The sequence below is a fragment of the Rana temporaria genome, chromosome 2, assembly GCF_905171775.1.
Source record: "Rana temporaria chromosome 2, aRanTem1.1, whole genome shotgun sequence".
NCBI classification, from domain to species: domain Eukaryota; kingdom Metazoa; phylum Chordata; class Amphibia; order Anura; family Ranidae; genus Rana; species Rana temporaria.
This window is the reverse complement of record NC_053490.1, coordinates 145363812-145390664: the sequence shown is the minus strand read 5'-3', so window position 1 is coordinate 145390664 and position 26853 is coordinate 145363812. Positions and strand designations below refer to the sequence as shown.

Here is a 26853-nt window from a genome sequence, read left to right as displayed (position 1 = left end):
TCAATGAGAATTTACGCCGGGGTATCTATAGATACGCCGCGTAAATTCAAATCTGCGCCGGCGTATCTTCTTTCTGTATTCAGAAAGCAAGATACGCCGACATTAGCCTAAGATACGACTGGCACAAGTCTCTTACGCCGTCGTATCTTAGGGTGCATTCTCACGCTGGCCGCTAGGTGGCGCTCCCGTCGTTTTCGGCGTAGATTATGCAAATTACCTAGATACGCCGATTCACAAACGTATGTGCGCCCGGCGGTAGTTTTTTTACGTTGTTTGCGTAAGTCGTTTTCGATGTAACGTTGCTCCTGCTATTAGGTGGCGCAGCCAATGTTAAGTATGGACGTCGTTCCCGCTTCGAAATCTGAATTGTTTGCGTCGTTTGCGTAAGTCGTTCGCAAATAGGGCTGGACGTAATTTACGTTCACGTCGAAAACAATGACGTCCTTGCGACGTCATTTGAAGCAATGCACACTGGGATTACGCGGGCTTACGCCGGCCCCATTTACGCTACGCCGCCGCAACTTACGGAGCAAGTGCTTTGTGAATACTGCACTTGCTCCTGTAACTTGTGGCGGCGTAGCGTAAATACGATACACTGCGCCCACCGTTAGATTACGCGCCCCTACCTGAATCTAGCCCAAAGATGGGATAATATTCCTCCTGCTGATAGGGGCACTACTCCTCCTCCTACTGACACGAAACCATGAGGCCATATTAATTCCCGCTGATGCTGGGCCCGGGACATTTTCTGCCCCCCCAATGGCCACAATCCGGCCCTTCTAAAGGAAAATTTCAATGGGTATGAATACTTTTTCAAGGCACTGTATGGCATGCCCATCAGGGATCTCATTATAAACCCTTGAAGGGAGGGAGAAAGGACTATCTTCAACCAACCTCTGTACATCTTCTGTTTATATGTATTGAAAACTTTAATCAAATGCATTATTTTTATATAATAATACGTTCCCAGAAGTCTCCTATTAGTAGTAGACTGATGACTAGGTCAGATCTTGCTGTAGTTATCCTGCCACTGCTTATGGAAGAACTGACAGCAGTACCACTGATATCCGGCAGGGGCTGCGTGAGCGATGCCGGAAGTGTGTCCCATGCCGCGCTCCGTACTTTGGTGTGCACCGGCTTTTGGTCTTCCCCAGTGTGAGTGTGTGTGATATCCGTGTTGTGGTAGCGGTGTACAGCTGTGAGGAGACCGAGAACCGACATGTCTGCCGATAAGGGGGAGCTGGATCTGAGCGGAGCCAAGCAGAACACAGGCGTGTGGTTGGTGAAGGTGAGGAAGGCCGAATACATTTATGTGACGAGGAATGATGTCTTATTTACTGACTGCAAAGCTCTAGGCTAGCCGTTATTAGTAGGGCTTCCTCTATATCTACCGCATTTCTTTTATTAGAGGGGCAGCTCCCCCATTTAAGAGACTCTTCCTCTATATCTACCATATTTATTTTATTAGAGGGCTCCCACTCCTTCTTCGTCTACAGCTCCCCTCTTTGTGTATATAGATGTGTAAGCGCATCTTTCCATTGCATGTTCATATAAAGTCACAGACTGCTGTAGTGATGTACAAAGTATCAGATACAACAAAGGATGGTGGTATCAGTATGGATATATAACCGCAAAACATTAGAGAGGAAGTAAACCATGATGTTCCCTGCTAAGTAAAAACATTATGGGCTAGTGCCACTTACCTGCAAACAAAGCCCACCATGTCCCCGCTGGAGGCCGCGTCCATCTTCACCCCTCTTCCTTCCGGGGGCCGTGGACTGCGGCTCTGTGACTGGCCAGAGTCACATGACGCATGTGTGCGGGAGCCAACGGTCATGGCACGCTGCTGATAAAGGGCACCTTTTGTGCCCTTTCGTCAATGCACTGATGATGTCAATATCTCTTAGGAGATATTTCCAGTACCTACAAGTAAGCCTTATTATAGGCTTACCTGTAGGTAAAAGTGGTATGTAAGGGTTTACAACCGCTTTAATGCCGGTGTAGCATGCAGATCTGTATCTCATGAAGATGGGTATCCCTGCCATCAACTGCGCATGTGCCGATTTCAGGCTATTGAAGTCGAGCGCAGAGCAATGGATTTCCAACGGTACACACCAGCGAACCCAGCATTCGGGGCGACGTGGACTTAGGGGAAAGTGGCCAGTCGGCTTCACGTCCTCGCTCCGCTCGGACGGCTTGCTCCGCTCGCTCGGCCTCCTGGCTCTTTTTTTAACATCCTCCAATCCACGGGGATGTTAAGGAAAGAGCCTGGATGCCGACCGAGGCTTCACTGGTGTGTACTGTCGGCAGTAGCTCTGCGCTCCATTTCAATTGCCTAAAATCGGCACATGCGCAGTTCAAGGCAGGGATACCCATCTTCATGAGCTACAGATCTCCATGCTACACCGGCATTAGGCAACTAGGGCTGTCTGAGGATGTGCTTAAAGTGATATTAAAGTCCTTTTTGTGTTTTTTTTATTTATTTTAATAATTTTTCTAAAATCTCAAACATTTTATACTTGCCTGCTCTGTGTAGTGGTTTTGCACAGAACAGCCCCGATCCTGCTCTTCTAGGGTCCTGTGCTGGCGCTTCCGGGCCATTCCTCCTGCTTGGTGCACCCACAGCAAACAGCTTGCTGTGGAGGCACCAAAGCAGACACGCTCCTGAGCTGCGGCTCTGTATCCATTCACACATGGAGCCGTGGCTCAGCTCTGTCCCCTCTTTCTCCTGATTGGCTCACTGGCTGTGATTGACAGCAGTGGGAGCCAATCGCTCCCACTGCTGCCAAAAGCCAATTGGGAGTACAAGTCCTCAGACAGCCAAGGCTCTCGTGGACATCGCTGGATCGAGAGGGGGCTCGGGTAAGTATTGGGGGGGCTGCTGCACACAGAAGGTATTGTACCTTTATTCATAGAATGCATGAAGTTAAAGAAACCTTATGCCTTTACAACCCCTTCAAAGTGTTACGAAACCCACAGCAGTATAATCAGTCTGTATATGCAGTAAAGTATGCTTGTTATTCTCACTGTGGAACATAAGGGGTTAATCCCTTACATCATATAAAAAGGCTGTTTGATTCTGTCTTTTCTTAACTTTTCCTTCTTCCACTGGCCCCAATCTATCTCCTAATAGAACAGAGGCTAGGTGTCAAGCTGCACATGGTCAGTATTGCTACAGAGTTATTTTTTTGTTTTGGGAAAGTGCATGTGATCAGCACAGAGCCAATCGGCATTGTCCAGAGGGCCAGGGGTAGGGTTGCATCGATATCAAACAGCCTCACAGGTGAACGGTGCAGGTAGTTACAGGCACTGATCCCCCTGCATAGCTTTCAATAGCTGACAGCTTTCATCTTCCTCCCTCCCGTGGCTGTCAGCTGCTTTATTGAAAGGCTATGCAGGGTGATTGGTGCCTGTAACTGCCCGCACCGACCACCCCCGGCTGTCCCATGTCCTCCCAGGGTCTTCCTCTGGCTTCCGTGGTTCACCTCCTCCGGCTCCCCAGGTCCTTCTCTGGTCTTTTCCCCTCCCCGTCCCAGATCTGTCAGCATGGAGAGTGGAGGAAGGAGCTGGTAAATATGTAATTAACTTGCTCCTTCCTTTTCTAAATGCACAGTCGGCAATCACTGACTCCATTCATAACCGTGCATCATAAACTGTGTTTGCAATGCTTCAGTGTATGAATAGAGAGGAGCCACTGTCACCTGTCCATTCATTTTCAGTGCAGCTGAGGCTGCAGAGAAAGGGACTGGGGAATCTGTGTCCTCAGTCTCTTTCCCTGTCTCAAAGGGGAGATGTCAGTGATCTGTTTAGACCCCTGATCTCTCACCAAAGCCCCCCTATTAGGGCTCTTGTGCTAGAATTATTGTTTTCTGACGTTCGCAGCGAAATGTCACATGTGGTGCGACCGTGGTTTACATGTGCATGCACACTTGGGGCTGGCATTTGCGCAGGTGTACGGGGCTACGGAGGTTTTCTGCAATTCTTTTTTTTATTATTATATATTTATTTTAATTTTTTTACTTGATTGCTATTACAAGGGGTGAATAAACAGGTACTCTGTCTCCCCTGCCCTTCACAGATGGGTTCTAACCAAGCACAGGTCGGCTTGGTTAGAAGTATCCCCTGGCTGTGCTGGCTAGGAAAGATTGCATCTGAAACCGGAAGTGACATCACTTCTGGTTTCACTGTGGAGCTGCCACACCACTTTCAGTTTGAAGCGGGTCACCGGCTGAACAAAACCCACAAAGGCTGATGGCTGCTACTTCAGGCCATCAACTTGTGATTAAGACCCCTTTCACACTGGGGTTTGGGCCGCATTAGTGGTAAAGCGTTGCTAGTTGTAGCAGCACTTTACCGCTGTTTAAGCGGGGCTTTTCGACTGCTAGCAGGGTGCTTTTAGCCCCACTGGCGGCTGGAGAAAGGGTTAAAAGTGCCGTGTTGCATTGCTGCCGAAGCGCTTTGCAGGTGCTTCGCCAGCGCTGCCCATTCATTTCAATGGGCAGTGGCGGTGTATACACCACTCCCGTTTACCCCAAAGATGCTGCTTGGAGTGTCAGCTGGGTGGGGCCAGTATCTATTCGTCACCTACCTGCAATGGGTAGATCATGGCCAGAACTCCAATTGGGAAACCCTGCTTCAGATAAAGTTGAAGATTTTTTACAAACCTTTTACACCAAGGATTATATCTCACACCCCCAGTCAGGTCTTTTCTATACAAAATTAAATTATAAAGAGAACCACAACATTACACCAATCCTTTAAAGATCAAATTCTACAAGAGTGGAAAGAGCCGGAAAAAAAATAATAAAAACCTTTGGTAAATGACTGTGAAAAGGAATAGACTAAAGCTGCCTTATTGTAGGTCTTCAAGAGTCCAGACCTCTTTGTTGAGGATTCTGGAAGCAGTCAGGACCAGATGGACTGTAAAACTAAAGCCTCGTACACACGATCAGTTTTTCCGAGGGCATTGTGTGATGGCAGGATGTTGTTGGATAATCTGACCCTTTGTATGCTCCATCGGACAATTGTTGGAATTTCCGACAACAAATGTGGGACAGCATGCTTTAAGATTTTCCAACAAAAAATGTGTGATGTCGGATTATCCAATCGTGTGTACAAGGCTTTAAAGTACGTCTGAGAAGCACTTGGAATGCCAGTGCTTCTGCCATGGCACCTGCCTTAACATCGGCCTGTTTAGCTAGAAACCTAGATGTCTGGATGGACCATGTATCCCAAAGTCTTTCACAGGGTTCTTTAGCATAGCAGGTTTTATATTTCCTATTGGTAATTGTTAAAGCTGTTGCTTTTCTGGCTTATGTTGCTGTAGAGTCTGTCAAAGCCACCGCTTGATCGGCTGCACTATTCTGCTAGAGGAGTTATCTGGCTTAAATCCTGGAATGGAGATTTAAGCTCTAAATCCAAACTATGCAGTGGCCTTTTTAAAGCAAAGTTCCACCTAGAAGTGGAACTTCCGCTTTAAGCACTCCTCACCCCCTTACATGCCACATTTGGCATGTCATTTTTTTTTGGGGGGGGGGGGGGCTTCGGTTAGTAGTGGGACTTCCTGTCCCACTTCCTCCTTCCTCCCAGGGACTGCCTCTGCGACTTCTCTTCTCGTCTTAGGTGGCCCCTCCCTTTAGGCAATCATCAGGGACACGGGACAGGTCCCAGGAGATCATCTGTCCATTCATAGAGCACAGCGTGACTCACGCATGCGTAATGAAGCCGAAAGCTGTCACGACCGGGTGCCCACACTATGAATGGAGGCGCCGGCCGGAGAGGGGGGAGAGAAGGGCAGCGCCGGGCGGCTGCATCGCTGGACCGTGGAGCAGGTAAGTGTCTTGTTTATTAAAAGTCAGCAGCTACACTTTTTGTAGCTGCTGACTTTTAATAAACACTAAAGGGCTAGAACTCTCCTTTAAGCGCAAATAAGGCAGCCCATGAGGGAATCCTCCCCATTGAGCTATTGTTTTCTGACAGTGAGGGGACTTCCCTGCTATCAGAATACATTGATCAGCACTGTCAGCTGCGGTTTTGATGGAACAAGGAATTTTCCCTGTTCGTCTTTCAGGACAGGTACTGTAGAGAGACACAGGCTCCTCCCCTCACAGGAAACACCGCCTTCCAATTAAGAATTTAAGCCTCATCCTCCCTCAGCTCCTCAGTTTATGGTGTTTCCTCCGGAGGGGAGACACCGCTGGGGGCCAAGGGCCAGACAGCTGGGGAAGCTGAGGCCAGTTTTCCTGAGAGGGGGGACCTGTTCTCCCTGGGCTCAGGGCTATTTTTTAAACGCATGGCGTCCTGGTTGACTGGGGAAGTCACTTACCCAGGACATCGCCGTGTAGCGTCCCGCAGACATTCCTGGGGTGGATTCAGCCGCGGAGGCCTATTCACTCAACGCACAGGGGTGGCGCTGCAGGCGGGGTGCACGCTCCCTGTGAGATTTCACAGTCGGCCAGGAGCTGGGCCGGACCGGATGACGAGTGACGTCAGTTCCGGGGGGGGCGGGCACTTCCGCCGGATACGCGTCACTGGTCCCGGACGCTGCAGTGTGAAAAGGCCTGACGCTGGGCTGGTGCGGCCTCTCTCTTCTCAGCCGTAGGGTCGGCGTTTTGGCAGGCAGTCGCGACCACATTCCTCAGCGAGATGTCGGAAGCAGAGGCTTCCCGTGCACCTCCGGATGACGACAGCACCAGCCACTCTAAGGTAAGGAGAACCCTGGGGTGGTGTTCCCTTATCATGTTGTACAGCTTCACTGGTGATTTTTTTGTTTTCTTCTCCTGGTGGTCGGGGAGTTTGTTAGTGTAGTGTGTCTGGAACCCTGGTGGTGGTTGGTCCTAGAACACTCCTGGTGGTTACCTGTGTTATGCGCTGGTCTCTCTTTTAATCTAGCCTCCACTTTCTTCTGTGTTTTTCAGAAATCCACAGAAAAATCAGCCCACAGCAGGAAGAAATGCCCTTCCTGCAGATCTTCACTTAGTGAGAGTTGGAACAAAGCACTTTGCAGGAGATGTATTGAAGGGCTGGTTAAAGAAAGGGAGGCAGAGCAGGCATCTGAATTAGCAGCTTCTATGAAAGAGCTTTCTGGCACCTTTCAATCGTTTAAAGATATTTTTGCTAATTTTCAATTGCCCCAAAGCAGCCCTTCTGTAGCGCAACAGGTAATTCCACCGAATCCTGAGGTTCTTCCCTCTGGGAGTAGAGAGAAACCTGCGGATATCAGAGAGGATGCTGAGGAGGAGCAAGACAGTGCCGCTTCTAGCTCCCAAGAGGAGTCAGATAGTGAGAAGACAGAGGCAGGGTCCTCAAAGGTCTCTCGCTACAAGCTTTCCCTTGAAGAGGTGGAAGAGTTATTGGAAACTATCCACGCTACTTTAGGGATAGTTGAGGAGAAAAAGACACTGTCACTCCATGACCAGATGTACAGTGGTTTGGGAGAACAAAAGAAAAGGGTTTTTCCAGTCCATGAAGTACTGGTCAATGCCATCAAAAAAGAATGGCAGGACCCAGAGAGGAAACCTTTCTTCTCAAACTCTTTGAAGAGGAGGTTTCCTTTTTCTGAAGAGGAGGCTTCAGTATGGAACAAATCCCCCAAACTAGATGCCGCCTTTTCGCAGGTATCCCGACATACGGACTTGGCGTTTGAGGACATGGGGGTCCTTTCAGACCCCATGGACAGGCGGATGGATTCGCTATTAAAAAAGTCCTGGGATGCTTCCCAGGGGAACCTTAAGCCAGCTATGGCAGCAACAGTGGTGGCCCGTAATTTAGAGCATTGGCTCTTACAAATTAAGGCACATATTGAGGCCGGAACGCCAAAAGAGACTATACTTTCCTCTTTTCCAACTTTACTGAGTGGCGTACGGTATGTAGCGGACGCCTCAGCAGAGTCAATCCGCATGTCTGCCAGATCTGCAGCTCTATCTAATTCTGCAAGAAGAGCTCTCTGGCTCAAGACATGGCAGGGGGATAGCGCCTCAAAGGTTAAATTGTGCGGGATCCCCCTTACAGGAGACTTATTATTTGGGCCAGGCTTGGAGGCTGTCTTAGATCGTACAGCCGACAAGAAGAAGGCTTTCCCCTTAAAGAAAAAATTTGGGGGACAGACAAAGAAAAAATTCTGGACCCAAAAGAAGGTGGAAGTCCCCAAACCTGAGGGAAAGAAAAAGTTTTGGGGACCAAAAGGGAAAGGCCGTGCCGGGGCACTTTTTCGTGCTCCTGAACAGCCCCAAAAACCTCAATGACGGAGTCAAGGTGGGAGGAAGGTTGGGGGCCTTTCTCCCACAATGGGAGACGATCACCAGCAACCAATTTGTGCTGGGGATCATAAGGAGAGGGTACAGACTAGAGTTCTCAAGTCCCCCCCCATCCAGACTCTTAGTCACCAATTTGCCCCAATGCAAAGAGAAATCTGTGGCTCTGATCTCCTCTCTTCAGGAGTTGGAGGATCAGGAGGTGGTAGTTCGGGTTCCATCGGAGGAGATAGGAAAGGGCTTCTACTCCCACATATTTGTGGTCCGCAAGCCTTCAGGGAAATTCAGGCTTATACTGAATTTAAAACCTCTAAACACCTCGGTCACGTACAAACGGTTTCGGATGGATTCCATCTATTCCGTGAGGACACTCCTCCTTCCGAACTGCTTCATGGCATCCATAGATTTAAAGGATGCCTACCTACACATCCCAATAGCGGAATGCCATCAGAGATTTCTCAGACTGGCCGTGAGGTCCAGAGAGGGGATGTTTCACCTGCAATTCAAAGCACTCCCCTTCGGGCTCTCCTCTTCCCCCCGCATATTCACCAAAGTGATGGTGGAGGTACTAGCCTTTCTACGTCTCAAGGGCATCCTGGTGATAGCTTACCTGGACGATCTGCTATTCTTTGCAGACTCTCCGACACGGTTGTCCCAGGACCTCCAGGTTGCAAAGGGGATTCTGGAGAACCTAGGTTGGTTACTCAATCTGGAAAAATCCAGCCTGACACCCTCCCAAAGAGTCACTTTTCTGGGATATGTACTGGACTCAACCAGACAGATGACTTTTCTCCCAATAGAAAAAGTTCAGAAGGTGGACAACGTAATATCACTTCTTCAGAGCAGTTGCCAGCTTCCGATAAGGAAAGTCATGTCAGCTCTGGGGTTATTAACATCTTGTCTTCCTGCAGTGCAGTGGGCGGGTCTGCATTTCCGACCTCTACAACTGTTCATACTGAACATTTGGGACCACAAACCGGAATCCTTGGATTCCCTGATATCCATACCGGTTCACATCAAGAGGTCCCTTTGGTGGTGGAGGAAGGGGGCGAACCTTTTACAGGGCCTGGATTGGATCTCCCCGATTTCCAGAACAGTGACAACAGATGCCAGTGGCTCCGGTTGGGGAGCACATCTGGACTCCCTTCTGACACAGGGTCGCTGGGCAAAAGAGGACTCGCAAAAATCTTCGAATTGGAGAGAACTAAAAGCGATAGAGTTAGCCCTCAAAGCCTTTCAGAAGGAGCTGCAGGGACAGCATGTTCGAATCAGGACAGACAACTCCTCGGCAGTAGCTTATGTCAACAAGCAGGGGGGCACCAGGAGCAAGTCCTTATGGGATCTGACAAAATCTATTCTCATATGGGCGGAGGCCAATGTCTTGTCCCTCTCAGCCATACATCTGAAGGGAGAATTAAATCAGGTCGCAGACTTCCTCAGCAGGAAGAAACTGAGGGAGGGCGATTGGGTTCTGAATCAGGAAGTTTTCAGAGCGATCACTCAAAGATGGGGTCTTCCGGAGGTGGATTTATTCGCCTCAAGAGAAAATGCCAAAACTCGGCTCTTTTTTTCCCTAAACAGATGGGATGGAGCTCTGGCGGTGGACGCTCTGGCCCAAACCTGGAAGTTCTCCAGGTGTTATGCTTTCCCCCCTCCGGTTCTAATACCAGCAGTCCTGAGGAAACTGCAGGGGGAGAACACAACACTCATTCTCATCGCACCTCATTGGCCCAGGAGACCATGGTTCTCTATCCTAAAAAATCTATCGATAGAATCTCCTTGGATTCTACCAATTCGGGAGGATCTCCTTTTGCAGGGTCCAATCTGCTGCCCGCAGGTAGAGAGATGGAACCTGGCAGCCTGGCTTCTGAGGAAGAGCTGCTGAGGGGCAAAGGGTTTTCAGAACGCTTGGTTGAAACACTCCTAAGCTGTAGAAAGAAGGAGACGCAAGCCATTTACCAAAAAGTGTGGAAACGGTTTAACATCTGGTGTGCAGAAAGCTCATTCAGTGTCAACAGCTCGGTGGCTGTTTTAGAATTTCTTCAAGCTGGAGCTGATAAAGGGTTGGCAACTAGCACGCTGAAGGGTCAGGTGTCAGCGCTAAGTGTATTTTTTGAAAAACAACTAGCATTTGACCCTTGGGTCTCTAGATTTTTTAAGGCTTTGAGTAGACGGAGACCTGTTAAAACCTCCAACTTCCCAGTTTGGGATCTCTCATTGGTTCTTCAAGCCTTTACAGTAGAACCATTTGAGCCTTTAGACAAATGTAGTTTAAAAGTGATCACTCTCAAAACAGTGTTTTTAGTAGCGATCACTACTGCCAGGAGAGTGAGCGAACTCGAGGCCCTATCTATTAGGGTCCCCTTTTTTCAAGTTTTTCCGGATCGCATCATTTTTAAGACAGATCCGGCTTTTCTACCAAAGGTAGCTTCTAAGTTTCACAGAAGTCAAGAAATAACATTGCCTTCTTTTTGTTCAAATCCTGTGAGGGAACAGGAACACAAGTTTCACAACCTAGATGTTAGGAGGTGTGTCCTACAATACTTGGATTACACAAGTCAGTTCAGGAAAGCTGATTCACTATTTGTTTTGTTTTCTGGGTCCAAGAAAGGGTCTAGGGCTTCTAGACGCACGATAGCCAGGTGGTTAAGGGCAGCCATCGTTCTAGCCTATTCTTCTAAGGGGGTAGAGCCTCCACAGGGTATCAAGGCTCATTCCACCAGGGCAGTAGCAACTTCCCAAGCAGAGTGTGCTGGTGCTTCCCCGGAGCAGATCTGCAAGGCTGCAACATGGTCTAGTTTCTCAACGTTTGTAAAACATTACAGACTGGACCTACTTTCAACCAAAGACCAGGCTTTTGGACGCAAAGTACTGCAAGCAGTTGTCCCACCCTAGGGTAAGGTGCTCGCTTATCCTCTCTACAGTACCTGTCCTGAAAGACGAACAGGGAAAAACGGGGTTACTTACCGGTAACATCCCTTTTCCTGGAGTCTTTCAGGACAGCACTGGTACCCACCCTCTTTTGTTGTAGGGGATATTATGGAAACTCATCAGACGAGGCCGTCAGGTAAGATGTAATTTTATACTTTTATGACGTGTTCTTGTGTCTCCCCAGCTGGCCGGAGGTACTCTGGAAAAAACTGAGGAGCTGAGGGAGGATGAGGCTTAAATTCTTAATTGGAAGGCGGTGTTTCCTGTGAGGGGAGGAGCCTGTGTCTCTCTACAGTACCTGTCCTGAAAGACTCCAGGAAAAGGGATGTTACCGGTAAGTAACCCCGTTTTTTTATTGACAATTCAATGCATTACTGTTCATCATCATGACCCTATGTTGATACAAGATGAAATTGTCTCATCTGCTTCCTGAAGTATTTTATCCAGTTCCTAATTCAAACGACCTTGTACTCTCCTGCATCTTTGAAAGAGGGGCTCATAGAAGATCACCCAAACGATCCTGTTTAATTTTGGAGAGTCTGGGATGGCTGATCAACAAAGAAATTCTTTCCTAATTCCAACCTGGACCAGGGTTTTTCTGGGATACCCGTTAAACTGGGTTGTTCAGAAAATTTTCCTGTCCAAAGAAATCAAATAAATCTCCAATATTCTGATTCAACCCAGAAAGTTGGTGTAGGTTGTAACCCTTATTGAAATTATGAAACTTATGACTGTCTCAGTTCTAGCTTCAACATCGTATATTCTGTGGTAGTTTTTCCTCTAAAGGTCACCAGACCAAACTTTGTGGGCAACTCTGGTAACCTTGGCAGGGGTCAGACTTTGCACTCAAATTAAAAGTTAAATTAGATCTTAAAAGAGGGTTTGACAAATTTGCTTGGAATCTAGCAGCCAGCTAAAAAAGTTAGCAGCCAGAAAACGCGCCCCGTCCCGCCAAGCTTGCGCGCAGAAGCGAACACATACGTGAGTAGCACCCGCATATTAACGGTATTCAAACCACACATGTGAGGTATCGCCGCGATCGTTAGAGCGATATAAATAATTCTAGCCCTAGACCTCCTCTGTAACTCAAAACATGCAACCTGTAGAATTTTTTAAACGTCGCCTATGGAGATTTTTAAGGGTAAATGTTTTTTGCCATTCCACGAGCGGACGCAATTTTGAAGCGTGACATGTTGGGTATCAATTTACTCGGCGTAACATTATCTTTCACAATATAAAAAAAAAATTGGGATAACTTTACTGTTGTCTTATTTTTTAATTAAAAAATGTATTTTTTCCCCCAAAAAAGGGCGCTTGTAGGACTGCTGCGCAAATACGGTGTGACAGAAAGTATTCAATAACCTTGAAGACTATGCAAGCGCCCTTTACCTCGGACTCCCAAAGTACCAAATCGCTCATCTACAAGTCGTTCAAAATACGGCGGCACGACTTGTGACTGGGAAAAAGCCCTGGGAATCAATCTCGCCCTCCCTGAGATCCCTTCACTGGGAAAACAGGCCTTCGACAAAATCCGGGCGCCAGGTCGCAGTTGCGACAAGAAATTGTGACCTCGCGCCCGCCGGTAATTGAGGCTGCAGCTTTGCGGCCCTCTAGGCTGCAAAGCCGCGGCCTTAATTACCGGCTGTTGCGGGCCCACCGCGATCACGCGGCGGTGGACGTGGGGGCACACGGAGGCACAGGATCCTGCGTCTCCGTGCGCCCCCACCGCTGCGCGATCACTGGTAATTTAGGCCATGCCTTTGCCGCCTTGTGAAGGCCCAAGCTGCCTTCTGTGACCTGGCACCATCTAGTGGTGGCCGTTGGCATTACAAGTAAAACAGCAGTTCTAATGTATGTTTTTTTTTTTTTTACTGTTTTCACTGCCATCTCCTTCACTCTAATTAGAACCCCCAAACATTATGTATATTTTTTTATTTTAACACCCTGGAGAATAAAATGGCCATCATTGCAATACTTTCTGTCACACCGTATTTGCGCAGCGATCTTACAAGCGCCCTTTTTTTGGGAAAAAATTCACTTTTTTTTATAAAAAAATAAGACAACAGTGAAGTTATCCCAATTTTCTTTTATATTGTGAAAGATATGGTTACGCTGAGTAAATTGATACCCAACGTGTCGCGCTTCAAAATTGCGTCCGCTCGTGGAATGCCGACAAACTTTTACCCTTTAAAATCTCCATAGGCGACGTTTAAAAAAGTCTACTAGTTGCATGTTTTGAGTTACAGAGGAGGTCTAGAGCTAGAATTATTTCTCTCGTTCTATCGATCGCGGCGATACCTCACATGTGTGGTTTGAATACAGTTTACATATGCTGGCGCTACTCACGTATGTATTCGCTTCTGCGCGCGAGCTTGGCGGGACGTGCACGCTTTCTGGCTCCTAACTTTTTTAGCTGCCTCCTAGATTCCAAGCAAATTTGTTAAACCCTGCAGTAAAAGACCGAATTACATTTAAGGCACTTTGTCTGACGCATAAGTGTGTTCAAGGAAGTGCCCCCCAATATTTATGCGATAAATTAAAATGCCACAACCCCCATCGCGTTCTTCGATCCACCAACCAAAAACGACTCCAGATACCCAAGGCCAGATATAAGTCCAAAGGAGAACGAAGTCTTGCAGTCCAAGGACCTAGACTGTGGAACGCACTACCAACCAGCATCCGAATGGAGGTGAATCACTAGGCCTTCAGGAATAAACTGAAAACCCATCTATTCTGAAGGCAAAAATACACTAAGACCCCTTTCACACTGGGGCGTTTTTCGGGCGTTTTTTAGGCGCTTTGGCGTTTAAAAAAAGCCTGTAAAGCGCCTGAAAGAAGCCTCATCTGCAATCCCAATGTGAAAGCCCAAGTGCTTTCAGAGGCCTTTCACACTGCCAGCGCCCGAAAAACGCTGGTAAAGCGCTGCTAAGACCCCTTTCACACTGAGGCGCTTTTCAGGCGCTTTGGCGTTTAAAAAAAGCTTCCTCAATGGGAAGGGGGCTTTCGGAGCGGTGTATTAACCGCTCCTAAAGCGCTGCAAAGAAGCTGCATGCAGGACTTTTTTTGACGCCCTGCCAGCTCAGCGCCTCAGTGTGAAAGCACTCAGGCTTTCACATTGGGATTGCAGATGCAGCTTCTTTCAGGCGCTTTTTTTAACGCTAAGACCACTTTCACACTGGGGTGTTTTTCAGGCGCTTTAGTGTGAAAGCACTCGAGCTTTCACATTGGGATTGCAGATGCAGCTTCTTTCAGGCGTTTTACAGGCGCTTTTTTTAACGCTAAAGCGCTTGAAAAATGCCCCAGTGTGAAAGGGCCCTAAGGAATGGATACTAAGCACCCTGAGGAGATTCAGTTCACATGTGCTGCGCTATTTAAGTTTCTCACTCACTCACATCTTGTTCGTTTCATTTCAAATCCATTGTGGTGGTGTATAGAGCCAAAAAGATTAGAATTGTGTCGATGTGCCAATATTTATGGACCTGACTATGCTCGGAAGAGCTTGTCTTCACTATGGCAGCCAAGTGACACTGTCCCCAGGTAACATGGAAATTACAGCATTCAGGTGAATAGGCACTGCATAAAAAGCACAAAAATGGGGACAAAGCTGCAGGCACAGGGCTCAGATTTCTGTTACTGTAAAAGGCCCAGGAAAGTGTTTAATCAAAGGTGGATGTGGTATGCAAAAAGGCCCCTGTGTGAAAACATTGAATTCTATGCTCAAGTACAATCTTAATGGATATGTAGATAGGTACAGGTGAAGACTAGTAGTCTATAATGTACAAAGGTTACAAGTTACCATCTCGCCTGCCCATAAGAGAGAGGTGCTCAAAGCCACCACTTAAATATTACAGACCAGTAAAACTCTCTTGGGGCATCCCAGGTCTCACTTGTCCTAGACATGAATGAGTACTACAGAGGTCTACATGGGTGGTAAGCAGTTCCAGAGCCCTCCTGGCTTAGTTGCTTTAAATTGCATCTATGGTGTGTCCACCTATGTGTAACTCAGAATGCAGCACAGGTATTGTGGAGAGAGATGAAGGCTACGTGTGGTGTGAACATGTGCAGATGTAATTTGAAAAAAGTAAGGGGAGACACACAAGTGAAGGAACTGTGTAATTACATGGTAAATAGTTTGAAAAGAAGGAATATTAAGGCTCCATGCACACTGAAGCTGATAAAAGCTATAAAAAACGCCAGTAGCTTTGCAGGGAGCCTTTCAAAGTTTTTTTAGCGTTTTTGCAATAGCTTTAATCAGCGTTTTTCAGTGTAGCTTTTTTTTTTTCAATGGATTAAAAAAACGCTGGCACCGATGTTTGGCACCGATGTTTTTCCCGCCAAAAAAATGCACTTTGAACGCAAATTTTGAGCGTTCAGAAAAAAGCCAATAAACTCCAAAGCTCATTAACACTAAAAAACGGCCAGGTGTGCATGGGCACATAGGCTAACATAGAGTTCAGTTTATGGGCTTTAAAAAAAAAAAAAAAAGCCAAAACGCCAATAAACTGCAGTTTATCAGCTTCAGTGTGCATGGAGCCTAAATTCCTGCATCCTCAGGACTGTAAACCCACAGTTGATCCAGAGTAGCAAGGGAAAAACTGCTAGAGAATGTAGTGTAGAAAAGAGCTTCCAGAGACTGTAGTGTAGTTGGTTAAAAAGGTGTTTGCCCGAGAATGCAATGTGGATGTTGAAGGGGTTCTTTCTGATAATTTTAGAGTAGATGCTGGGGGAGAGCAACTCATTAACTGCGATCAGCTGGTTAAATCTAAACATTCAGCTCTGAGCTCTGTTCCAGGTAAAATGTTTTCTAGTTGTGCCTAGAGCAGTCATGGCGAACCTTTTTGAGCCCGAGTGCCCAAACCGCGACACAAGAGCAATTTATTTCTTGCAAAGTGCCAACACAGAATTAAACCTACCAGCGGCTCTGTACAGAGGATGGGACTTATCTAAATGAGCCCTAAGGGACTAGAAATGTACGATTCTGCCAGATTCGCTCAGACTGCAGGGATTAGGAATGCATTGTGCTTTGTAATGGTCAGTGTATGTTGCACAGTGCATTCTCTCACCTACCTGACCATTACACTCACCTACCTGACCATTACACTCACCTACCTGACCATTACACTCACCTACCTGACCATTACACTCACCTACCTGACCATTACACTCACCTACCTGACCATTACACTCGCCTACCTGACCATTACACTCGCCTACCTGACCATTACACTCACCTACCTGACCATTACACTCGCCTACCTGACCATTACACTCACCTACCTGACCATTACACTCGCCTACCTGACCATTACACTCGCCTACCTGACCATTACACTCGCCTACCTGACCATTACACTCGCCTACCTGACCATTACACTCGCTTACCTGACCATTACACTCGCTTACCTGACCATTACACTCGCTTACCTGACCATTACACTCGCTTACCTGACCATTACACTCGCTTACCTGACCATTACACTCGCTTACCTGACCATTACACTCGCTTACCTGACCATTACACTCACTTACCCGACCATTACACTCACTTACCCGACCATTACACTCGCTTACCTGACCATTACACTCGCTTACCTGACCATTACACTCACTTACCTGACCATTACACTCACTTACCTGACCATTACACTCACTTACCTGACCATTACACTCACTTACCTGACCATTACACTCGCTTACCTGACCATTACACTCGCTTACCTGACCATTACACTCGCTTACCTGACCATTACACTCACTTACCTGACCATTACACTCACTTACCTGACCATTACACTCACTTACCTGACCATTACACTCGCTTACCTGACCATTACACTCGCTTACCTGACCATTACACTCGCTTACCTGACCATTACACTCGCTTACCTGACCATTACACTCGCTTACCTGACCATTACACTCGCTTACCTGACCATTACACTCGCTTACCTGACCATTACACTCGCTTACCTGACCATTACACTCGCTTACCTGACCATTACACTCGCTTACCTGACCATTACACTCACTTACCTGACCATTACACTCACTTACCTGACCATTACACTCACTTACCTGACCATTACACTCACTTACCTGACCATTACACTCACTTACCTGACCATTACACTCACTTACCTGACCATTACACTCACTTACCTGACCATTACACTCACTTACCTGACCATTACACTCACTTACCTGACCATTACACTCACTTACCTGACCATTACACTCACTTACCTGACCATTACACTCACTTACCTGACCATTACACTCACTTACCTGACCATTACACTCACTTACCTGACCATTACACTCACTTACCTGACCATTACACTCACTTACCTGACCATTACACTCACTTACCTGACCATTACACTCACTTACCTGACCATTACACTCACTTACCTGACCATTACACTCACTTACCTGACCATTACACTCACTTACCTGACCATTACACTCACTTACCTGACCATTACACTCACTTACCTGACCATTACACTCACTTACCTGACCATTACACTCACTTACCTGACCATTACACTCACTTACCTGACCATTACACTCACTTACCTGACCATTACACTCACTTACCTGACCATTACACTCACTTACCTGACCATTACACTCACTTACCTGACCATTACACTCACTTACCTGACCATTACACTCACTTACCTGACCATTACACTCACTTACCCGACCATTACACTCACTTACCCGACCATTACACTCACTTACCCGACTATTACACTCACCTACCTGACACATGCAATGACACCAATAATGAGGCACAATGTTTCCTAATGACACCAATAATGAGGCACAATGACACCAATAATGACACCAATAATGAGGCACAATGACACCAATAATGACAAAAAATGGGAGAGCACAATGTTTTCCAATGACACCAATAATGAGGCACAATGTTCCCTAAGGACACCAATAATGAGGCAATGACACCAATAATGAGGCACAATGTTCCCTAAGGACACCAATAATGAGGCACAATGACACCAATGATGACAACAATGATGGGGCACAATGTTTCCTAATGAAACCAATAATGAGGCACAATGACACCAATGATGACACATGTTTCCCAATGACAGTAATGAGGCTGTTCTTTTTGCACAATTGATTGTTTGAGCTAGCACCTGATATCTGAGAGTGGGGCAGGCTTAGGACTAACAAAATAACTGTACCGTACACTGCACATTAACTCCTGTCTCCCAGTGTCTGACCTTGCTCCAGCAGCTTATTATTCCCGCCGAAAGGCTCCTCTGATTCCAGCCGTGTGTTCTCCCAGTCACGTCACCGCTGATTTGTGCGGTGTGGATGAGACAGCTTCTTTGATTGGATCAGCGTGCATGCGTACACACGCACGCACGTCACCCCCGGGAGTTTCTTTGTCACTCCCACTCAGACACGTCATCAATTGCCCTAGAGAACTGTGGGAGTTGTAGTTTGCGGTGCGGTGGGGACAAATGGATTTTAGTGTGTTCTTTTCAATTTTTCATGGCGTGTGGCGTGCCCACCGAAACAGCTTGCCGTGCCGGGAGCGGCACGCGTGCCACGCGTTCGCCATCACTGGCCTAGAGCATGGAGGGGTTAGAACCTCTTGTCAGGTTCTATTGTTTGTGTCCTTGTTGGGGAGTTTTTCCACTTTCCTCCTTTTGTGGTAACAGGGTGGCACATTGACAATTGATATGTCTCATGGGGAAAGAGACCTCTTTGGACATCTGGCGATAATTTATCTCTCTCCGGCCTTTCTGCCCTATTGACACCTGTATCTTATCAGTTGTCGTACTGGTGTCACTGGAAATGAATGTAGGGATATGTCCTCAATGAGTACACACAGACCACCAAAAAAGGTAAAAGGTGGAATCATTTTAGTTTGCTATATAGGGGTAAACTTTACTATTTTTCACTGGTTCAATTTGACAATACAACAATGTATTAGTGCAGTTTGCCTCTTTGAGTTGTCCGTATACAGAATACCAAAAGTTTTAAGCTAAACCCTAGATGGGTAATAAACAAAAGGCAAATATATTTTACAAGGCAATAAAGTATTTTTTTTTTTTTTTTTAGTCCACCTTATTTAGGTATCAAAATGTTTTTGTTTTTTTTTCTCTTTTTAACTTTCTTTACGTAAGCAGTTTGACTGACAGATAAAGGTCTTGACACTAGGATCCAGCCAAGCTCTAAATTGTGCCGATAAGAAAAGGCATCAGAGGGGCAACCTCATCCTTGTGCTGCTGATCCTTCATTGTCCAATCAGTAGGCTGGGGGTGTGTGCCTAACCAAGCTGTGCTGACTCTGCTATGAAAATCAAGGACCTATCTGAGCTGCCTGTCAAATATGTCTAAATATAAGGTATGCTTTAAAAGGATGGCATACTGTTTGAGAACTACTGGTAAACTCCAATGTGCCAAAAAACGATTTAGGTACTTGATAGAATACATGGTTATGGTTGGATATACAGTATGTAACTGATCAGGAAGGCCTTTTAAGAGAAAGAGAACCTAGATTTGATGTGTTTTGGTTTTATATGTTGTTATTGGCTTCATATAATGAACATTTGTTTGATAAAGCATATTTTTAAGTAAAACAGCAGTTTAACTAAACTAGGGAATTGAGTTATATTCCCTTTGGTGATGTCAAGTGCTGAAATGTACTCCTGCCATCCAGTTTACCATTTGCAGATCTGTGATTGGAAATTGGCACTAAGCAGATAAACACTGAGATGCTTTGATGCTTTTCCCATTTATTCCACAAATGTTTCTTTTGAAATGCAAACAGAACAGACATCTATCAGCTGAACGAGACAGATATGCAATGTCTAAATATAGCTTTTTTAGACATTTACATTTTAAAGAACAAACATTTGGGTCATCTGCATTTCTAAACACTGTCATCATTTCTTTGTTCACATAGAAGTATCAGAAAAGTTTTCTGGGGTAAGTGGGTGTTGTATTTTGTTTTATTTTAACTGCTTATTTAATGAAATTGATGTGTTTTTTTTTTTTTCTCTGCAGCTTCCAAAATACCTGGCACAGCAGTGGGCGAAGGCAACAGGAAAAGGTGAAGTGGGAAAGCTTAGGATTGCCAAGTAAGTCGTTTTTTTTTTGCTCAGTTTACATTTGTTGGTGACGTCAAGCCTTGGCTCTGAATATGGTTGAGGAGTTTTTGTGTCACCCCCCCCCCCCCCCCCATCATCTTGAACTCTCCCATCTCTCACCCCACCACTCATCGTGGACTCTATCTGTCCCCCACCACTCATCGTGGACTCTATCTGTCCCCCACCACTCATCGTGGACTCTATCTGTCCCCCACCACTCATCGTGGACTCTATCTGTCCCCCACCACTCATCGTGGACTCTATCTGTCCCCCACCACTCATCGTGGACTCTATCTGTCCCCCACCACTCATCGTGGACTCTATCTGTCCCCCACCACTCATCGTGGACTCTATCTGTCCCCCACCACTCATCGTGGACTCTATCTGTCCCCCACCACTCATCGTGGACTCTATCTGTCCCCCACCACTCATCGTGGACTCTATCTGTCCCCCACCACTCATCGTGGACTCTATCTGTCCCCCACCACTCATCGTGGACTCTATCTGTCCCCCACCACTCATCGTGGACTCTATCTGTCCCCCACCACTCATCGTGGACTCTATCTGTCCCCCACCACTCATCGTGGACTCTATCTGTCCCCCACCACTCATCGTGGACTCTATCTGTCCCCCACCACTCATCGTGGACTCTATCTGTCCCCCACCACTCATCGTGGACTCTATCTGTCCCCCACCACTCATCGTGGACTCTATCTGTCCCCCACCACTCATCGTGGACTCCATCTGTCCCCCCCCACACCCATTATCGTAGACTCCCCTATCTCTCCTCTCATTATTATTATTATTATTATTATTATAATATATATTTTTATATAGCGCCAACAGTTTGTGCTTCACAACATGAGGGCAGAAATTAGTTACAATACAATTTATAGCGGACTTCCGGCCACAATTTCACTTTTTAAATATAAATACCCCTGTAATACACAAGCTTAATGTATTCTAGTAAAGTTGGTCTGTAAACTAAGGTCCGTTTTGTTAGGTTGTTACAGCATTTAGACACTTTATAAAATAGAAATTGACTGGGGCCATCTTAAGTGTGGGCATCATGAAGCCAGATTGTATGACTTCCTGGATTTCAGCCTTGCAAATCTCGCACATGCTCAGTGCTGCACAAGCAGTGTCAGATCAGGTTTCAGCACCTGTGCTGTCCAAGTCACATGATTCTTTGAGACTGGGGAATGCAAAGACTCCTGGAAAGTTACGCCCACTACATTCCCAGGAGTCTGTGCGGTGTAGGTTAGGAAGCATTAAGCACCTAGGTGCAGGAAGTGGGAAGATTAATTATTCTGCCTAGCAACAACACTTTGAAGGCATCTAAAAAAAAATAAAACATTTCGTAAAGGACTAATGACATTTTTTTAAAACTACTGATGTAATGTTATATTTATGGGTGGAACTCCACTTTAATGCATATGTTTATGTGTGTGTTTTTCTTGGAATGTTGTGGTGGAGAGCAAATTTGCATGGGAGGCATTGCCCAAGAAATTGTTTGCCCAGGGTTGGGATCTCCATTGATTATAGCTCTTGGTCTTCTGATTCTATGGAGTTTTTCAATTTTTTATCGGATTTGTTGTTTCTTTACCCAATATGGGATTAAATATTTTTCATGTTTTTTTTCTGTTAAGTCCTCACCTTGCTTTGATTCTGGTAGGCCTCATATTCTCAGATTTTTTTCCTTATGTGTCGATTCTCCTGGTCTTCAAATCTATATGCTAGCTCCCAGTTTTTAAAACTTGAATTTCTCCTTTTAATTATTTTATTTGTGTATGACTATGCGATCTCTCTTCTATTTCTTCTACCCTTGTAAAGTATGTGTCCCAAGACCTTATGTATTGTTGTCATCTCTACTTTCAGGGAGTTCTCCAGGGTCGCAAACACGACTGCCATTTCTATTTTTGTTGGTAAATGGGCCTTCAGTTGTTGCTCCTTCTTTTTTTTTTTTTTTTTTATGTCATCTTTCCAAGATCCAGTTCAAGATCCTTTTCTATTCTTGATGGGGAAAGTTGGAGATATTCTGTTCTGACTTTTTAATTTTTTTCCTTTTACTTCTGTTTGTCTCCCTCTGGCTCCCTTGTTGGTTTTCTGGTGTTTTGTTTTTCCATATTACCCCCTTGGGTCATTTTTATACTTTTTTTTTTTTTTTTTTATTGAACTGGGGCTTAGGCTTGGTTTGGGTGATTTTTGCCACCACTCTTCCTCTTCTCCCCCTCATTCTACTTTCTTATTTATTCTGGTCCTTGTCCACACCTCTTCTTTATTCTCTGCCCTTCTTTTTATAAGTTTCTTATTTAATTTATTCCTCTTAGTACTAACATGTGGTAGTGAGCCTCCGTCGTCGTCTTCTTCTTCTTTTTTTTTTTTTGCAGGTTTTAGTTTACAGTATACGGCTGTACAACAATGCAATATGTCTTTCTTAACTCCAGATTTAACATAGTCTAAACTATCTGTACAAGATAATGCAGGGTCACTGCCAGGTACTCGCCGCTCCCACTTTTTTTTACAGCTCTTCAGTCCAGATTAGCCCGAGTAATAACCAATAGAAGGGGTAGTGTTCACTGGTTTCATTGTAGAAAGGAGGGGGGGGGGGGGTGGGCGGTCTCAGGGTTATCTGCATAGGCTACTCCACTTGTCTGTCTTTTCCCAGGTACTCCAGCCTCACTCTGTTCCCAAGTGATTGGCAGCCTTCTTCCCCGGGCTCTTCAGGTTTCCCCTGATAACAGCAAGCACCGCCAAATTTCTCCAGAGTATCACTGAGGTGTCCGAGCTCCCCCGAATGCATGGGATTCCGCTTCACTCCTCCCCTCACGATGCGCCTGATCCCATGCTCACCACTCGGGACCACGGCTTCCACTCCTGTTTCTCAGGTGCTGCCCAGCAGTGTATGTCTCCTCTGGCTCCTCTGCTTGCCAGAGTCGGGGGAAGGCGGTGCAGAGAACGGGGTAGGGGGGCAGTTAGCTTATTACACCATTAGCTGACAGGGGTATCCGGAGCTCCTACTACAAGCTCCCAGCCGGTGCCATTGTTGGGCTTCTCCCTCCCAGATTGATGAAACCTGACATTTTTACAGGGGTGTGTAGACTTTTTATATACACTGTATGATTTCCATGCTCGTATAGGTGTGATAGTCAGATGTTCCCAGCATTTTGGCTATATAGTGTATCAAAACCCTTTTAGAGAAAAGGCAGAGATAAGGTGTTCTGTTTTTAAAAGCTACTTGTATGGATATATTAGGAGTTAAAGCGGACCTTCAGTCAATTTTTTTTTCTCCATGTATTAAATCTTCAGCCCTTGTTTTAACTTTGGATAGTAAAACCTTTTTTTTTCTGCCAGTAAATGCCTTATACAGCCCACTTCCTTTTTCTTGTCTGGCCATTATCCTAGGCTTATGACGACATGCACATCTCTCTCTGAGTCATAAGAGGGCCAAGAAAAGCTGCAGAGATGGAGGTGTGTGTCTGTGTAAATTCAGGTAGTGAACAGGCAGCAGATTCAGCTGCCCACAGTTAAAATAGGTGCAGCCAGACTCAGTGTAGTGGAGGGAGATTTCTGCAGCATATTTGGCAAGTACAGAATCACAGTATATGCAAAGTGGTTGGAGTGAAGCTTCAGAATGAAAAAGATGTTTTTATTTCAAATTCTGTGATCAGACTACAGTTCCTCTTTAATGCACTTCAAATCTAAAAGGTTATTTAGCTTGTTCCACCCCTTACCTAGATAATGTGTGTTAAACTGCAGCCCAGTCTGTGTGGCTTTCCAGCAAAAGGTCATATCAGCTGTCCCCCAGAACACCCGCTCCTACTGTTTCTTCTTTGATCCTGATCCTATAGTGTCTTATAGAGCCTTTTTTTTTTATTTTTTAAGTGGAAGCAGTATAAAGGAGTTTTACTAAATGATTGCCTTGATGTACAGTGTGTTTTATATAAATGTCCTGCACATTTGCCTATTTAATTTATATTGCCTTTTATGTGACAATGTTGTTTTTTTTTTTCTAATCTTTTTCAGTCTCCCTCAGATTTTCTTTTTTTTTTTTTTCAATGTTTCGCTTTTTTTTACCATCTTTGATGGCTTTTCCATAGTCCTTGAATGAATTTCCTTAATACGCTTATTAAAATTGCATTTCTTTAAATTTTTCTCTAATGTACTATTCCCTTTTTTTTCTGCAGAAACCAAGGAAAGACTGAGGTACGTTTAATTTCTGTTGGTAAACCTATGCAATGACCAAGATTTACAATTTGTAATTTTCCATGGTTTTCTAAGGCCTCATTCAGCCTGACAATGACATGCATATTTTACAATTGCATAGTCGTGTGACGTGGTACCCAAATAAAATTGACGTCCTTTTTCCCACACATTTGATCACCTCCTGCGTTTATTTTTTCCACTATAACCAAAAAAAAGAGAGACAATTATGAAAAAAATCCCCATTAAAAAAAAAAAAAAACTTCATCAGTTTAGGCCGATTATATATTCTTCTGCATATTTTTGGTAAAAAAAAATCGTAATAAGCGTATATTGATTGGTTTGTGCAAAAGTTATATCGTTTACAAAATAGGGGATAGATTTATGGCTTTTTTTTTTTTTTTTTTTTACTACTAACGGCGGCGATCAGCAATTTTCATCGGGACGGAGACATTGCGCGGACAGATCGGAACCCTTTTGATATATTTTTGGGACCATTTACATTTATACAGCCATCAGAGCTAAAAATAGCCACTGATTACTGTATACATGTCACTGGTACAGAAGGGGTTAAATGGGGGCGATCAAGGGGTTAAATGTGTTCCCTCAGTGTGTTTCTTACTGTGGGGGGATGTGACTGACTAGAGGAGAAGCCAGATCGTTGTTCCGTTGAAAAAAAGACACAAGTCAATCAAGTCCAACCTACGTGTGTGATTATATGTCAGTATTGCATTGTATATCCCTGTATGTTGTGGTCGTTCAGGTGCTTATCTAATTGTTTTTTTTTTTTAAACTATAACTGCTCCCCGCTGAAACCACTGTCTGTGGAAGGGAATTCCACACCCTCTTACAGTAAAGAACCCTATAAGCAGTTTAAACCCATAAATCAACTTTCTGCCATTAGATCCAGCATACTGCTGACATCTGCAGTAGGCTGGGTTTTTTTTTTTGTACTTATCGTTTTATCAGCCTTTGTTATCCGGCTCTGAGCGGGGATTCCTTCCGGGTATAGACGTTCCTAAGCCAAGCGGAGTTGATTGACGGGCTGCTAAAGCGCGTCACGCCTTCCGAAAATACTTAAAGTGACACTCGAGTGTTTACGGCGCCTGCGCAGTCAGCTCTACACGGCAGGCGCCGTAAACACCCGAGTGTGACTTTGGGTATTTTCGGAAGGCGTGACGCGCTTTAGCAGCCCGTCAATCAAATCCGCTTGTCTTAGGAACGCCTATTCCCCACAGAAATCCCCGCTCGGGCTGGATAACAACGGCTGATAAACGATAAGTACAAAAAAAAAAAAAACAGCATGCTGCAGATGTCAGCAGTATGCTGGATCTAATGGCAGAAAGTAGATTTTTGGGTGAACCTCCGCTTTAAGGATAAACCTCTTTTCTTCTAATTTTAATGAGTGGCCACGTGTATAGTTCAACTCCCTTCAGCGAAAAAGTTTTATCCCTATTGTGGGGTCACCAGTATGGTGTTTGTAAAATGTAAATCATATCCCCTATCAAGCGTCTCTTCTCCAGATAAGAGAATAAGTTCAGTGCTCACAACCTTTCCTCATAACTAACATCCTCCAAAACCTTTATTGGCTTTGTTGTCCTTCTTTGGACTCGCTCCATTTCCACTACATCCTTCCTGAGGACTGGTGCCCAGAACTGGACAGCATACTCCAGGTGCGGCCGGACCAGAGTCTTTTACAGTGGGAGAATTATCATTTTATCTCTAGAGTTGATCCCCTTTTTAATGCATGCCATTATTCTGTTTGCTTTGTTGGCAGCAGCTTGGCATTGCCTGTCATTGCTGAGCCCATCATGTACTAGGACCTCCAGGTCATTTTCCAACCAAGATTCCCCCAGAGATTCTCCCCCCAGTGTATAGATTCATATTTTGGCCACCCAAATACATTATTTCAAATTTTTCTACATTAAACCTCATTTGCCATGTGGGAGCAGATGATCTGTCTCTCCTCTTCTGACATAACCAGGATTTGTGTTTTTTACACACACACATGCCCATTCTGTCTCTCGTGCCCCTGATCGCGTTTGGCTGGCGGTCATTGCAACCGCTGGCCACGCGCATCGGCTCCCCCGCCGTGCAGTGCGCGCCTGCTCTAGCTGTTTGAAGGGCTGACGTACAGCTACGACGATTTGTGGGAGAGAGCCGACATGCCACAGTATGACGACGGCTGGGTGGCTGGTCGCCTAGTGGTTAATAGGTCTGCTTCCTACAGCTAATCAATGTGATTTCCCCCCCTCCCCCCTTTACTGGGGTTCTTGCAGCTGCACATTGTCGGGCCAAAACACATGTAACCTTATTCACACTGTTTTACCTGCAGTT

The 26853-nt window shown here is 45.6% G+C and overlaps 1 protein-coding gene across 1 annotated transcript in view; it reads left to right on the top strand.

Moving 5' to 3' along the window:
- Positions 1-1081: 1081 nt before the first annotated feature.
- GTF2F2 (general transcription factor IIF subunit 2) overlaps positions 1082-26853 on the top strand; it is a 235278-nt gene continuing 209506 nt past the window's right edge. Inside the window, exons 1-3 of the mRNA XM_040341279.1 lie at positions 1082-1288; positions 20231-20304; positions 24501-24519. Coding sequence (XP_040197213.1) covers positions 1220-1288; positions 20231-20304; positions 24501-24519 — 162 coding nt within the window. The 5' untranslated portion in view covers positions 1082-1219. The remainder of the gene's footprint in view (positions 1289-20230; positions 20305-24500; positions 24520-26853) is intronic.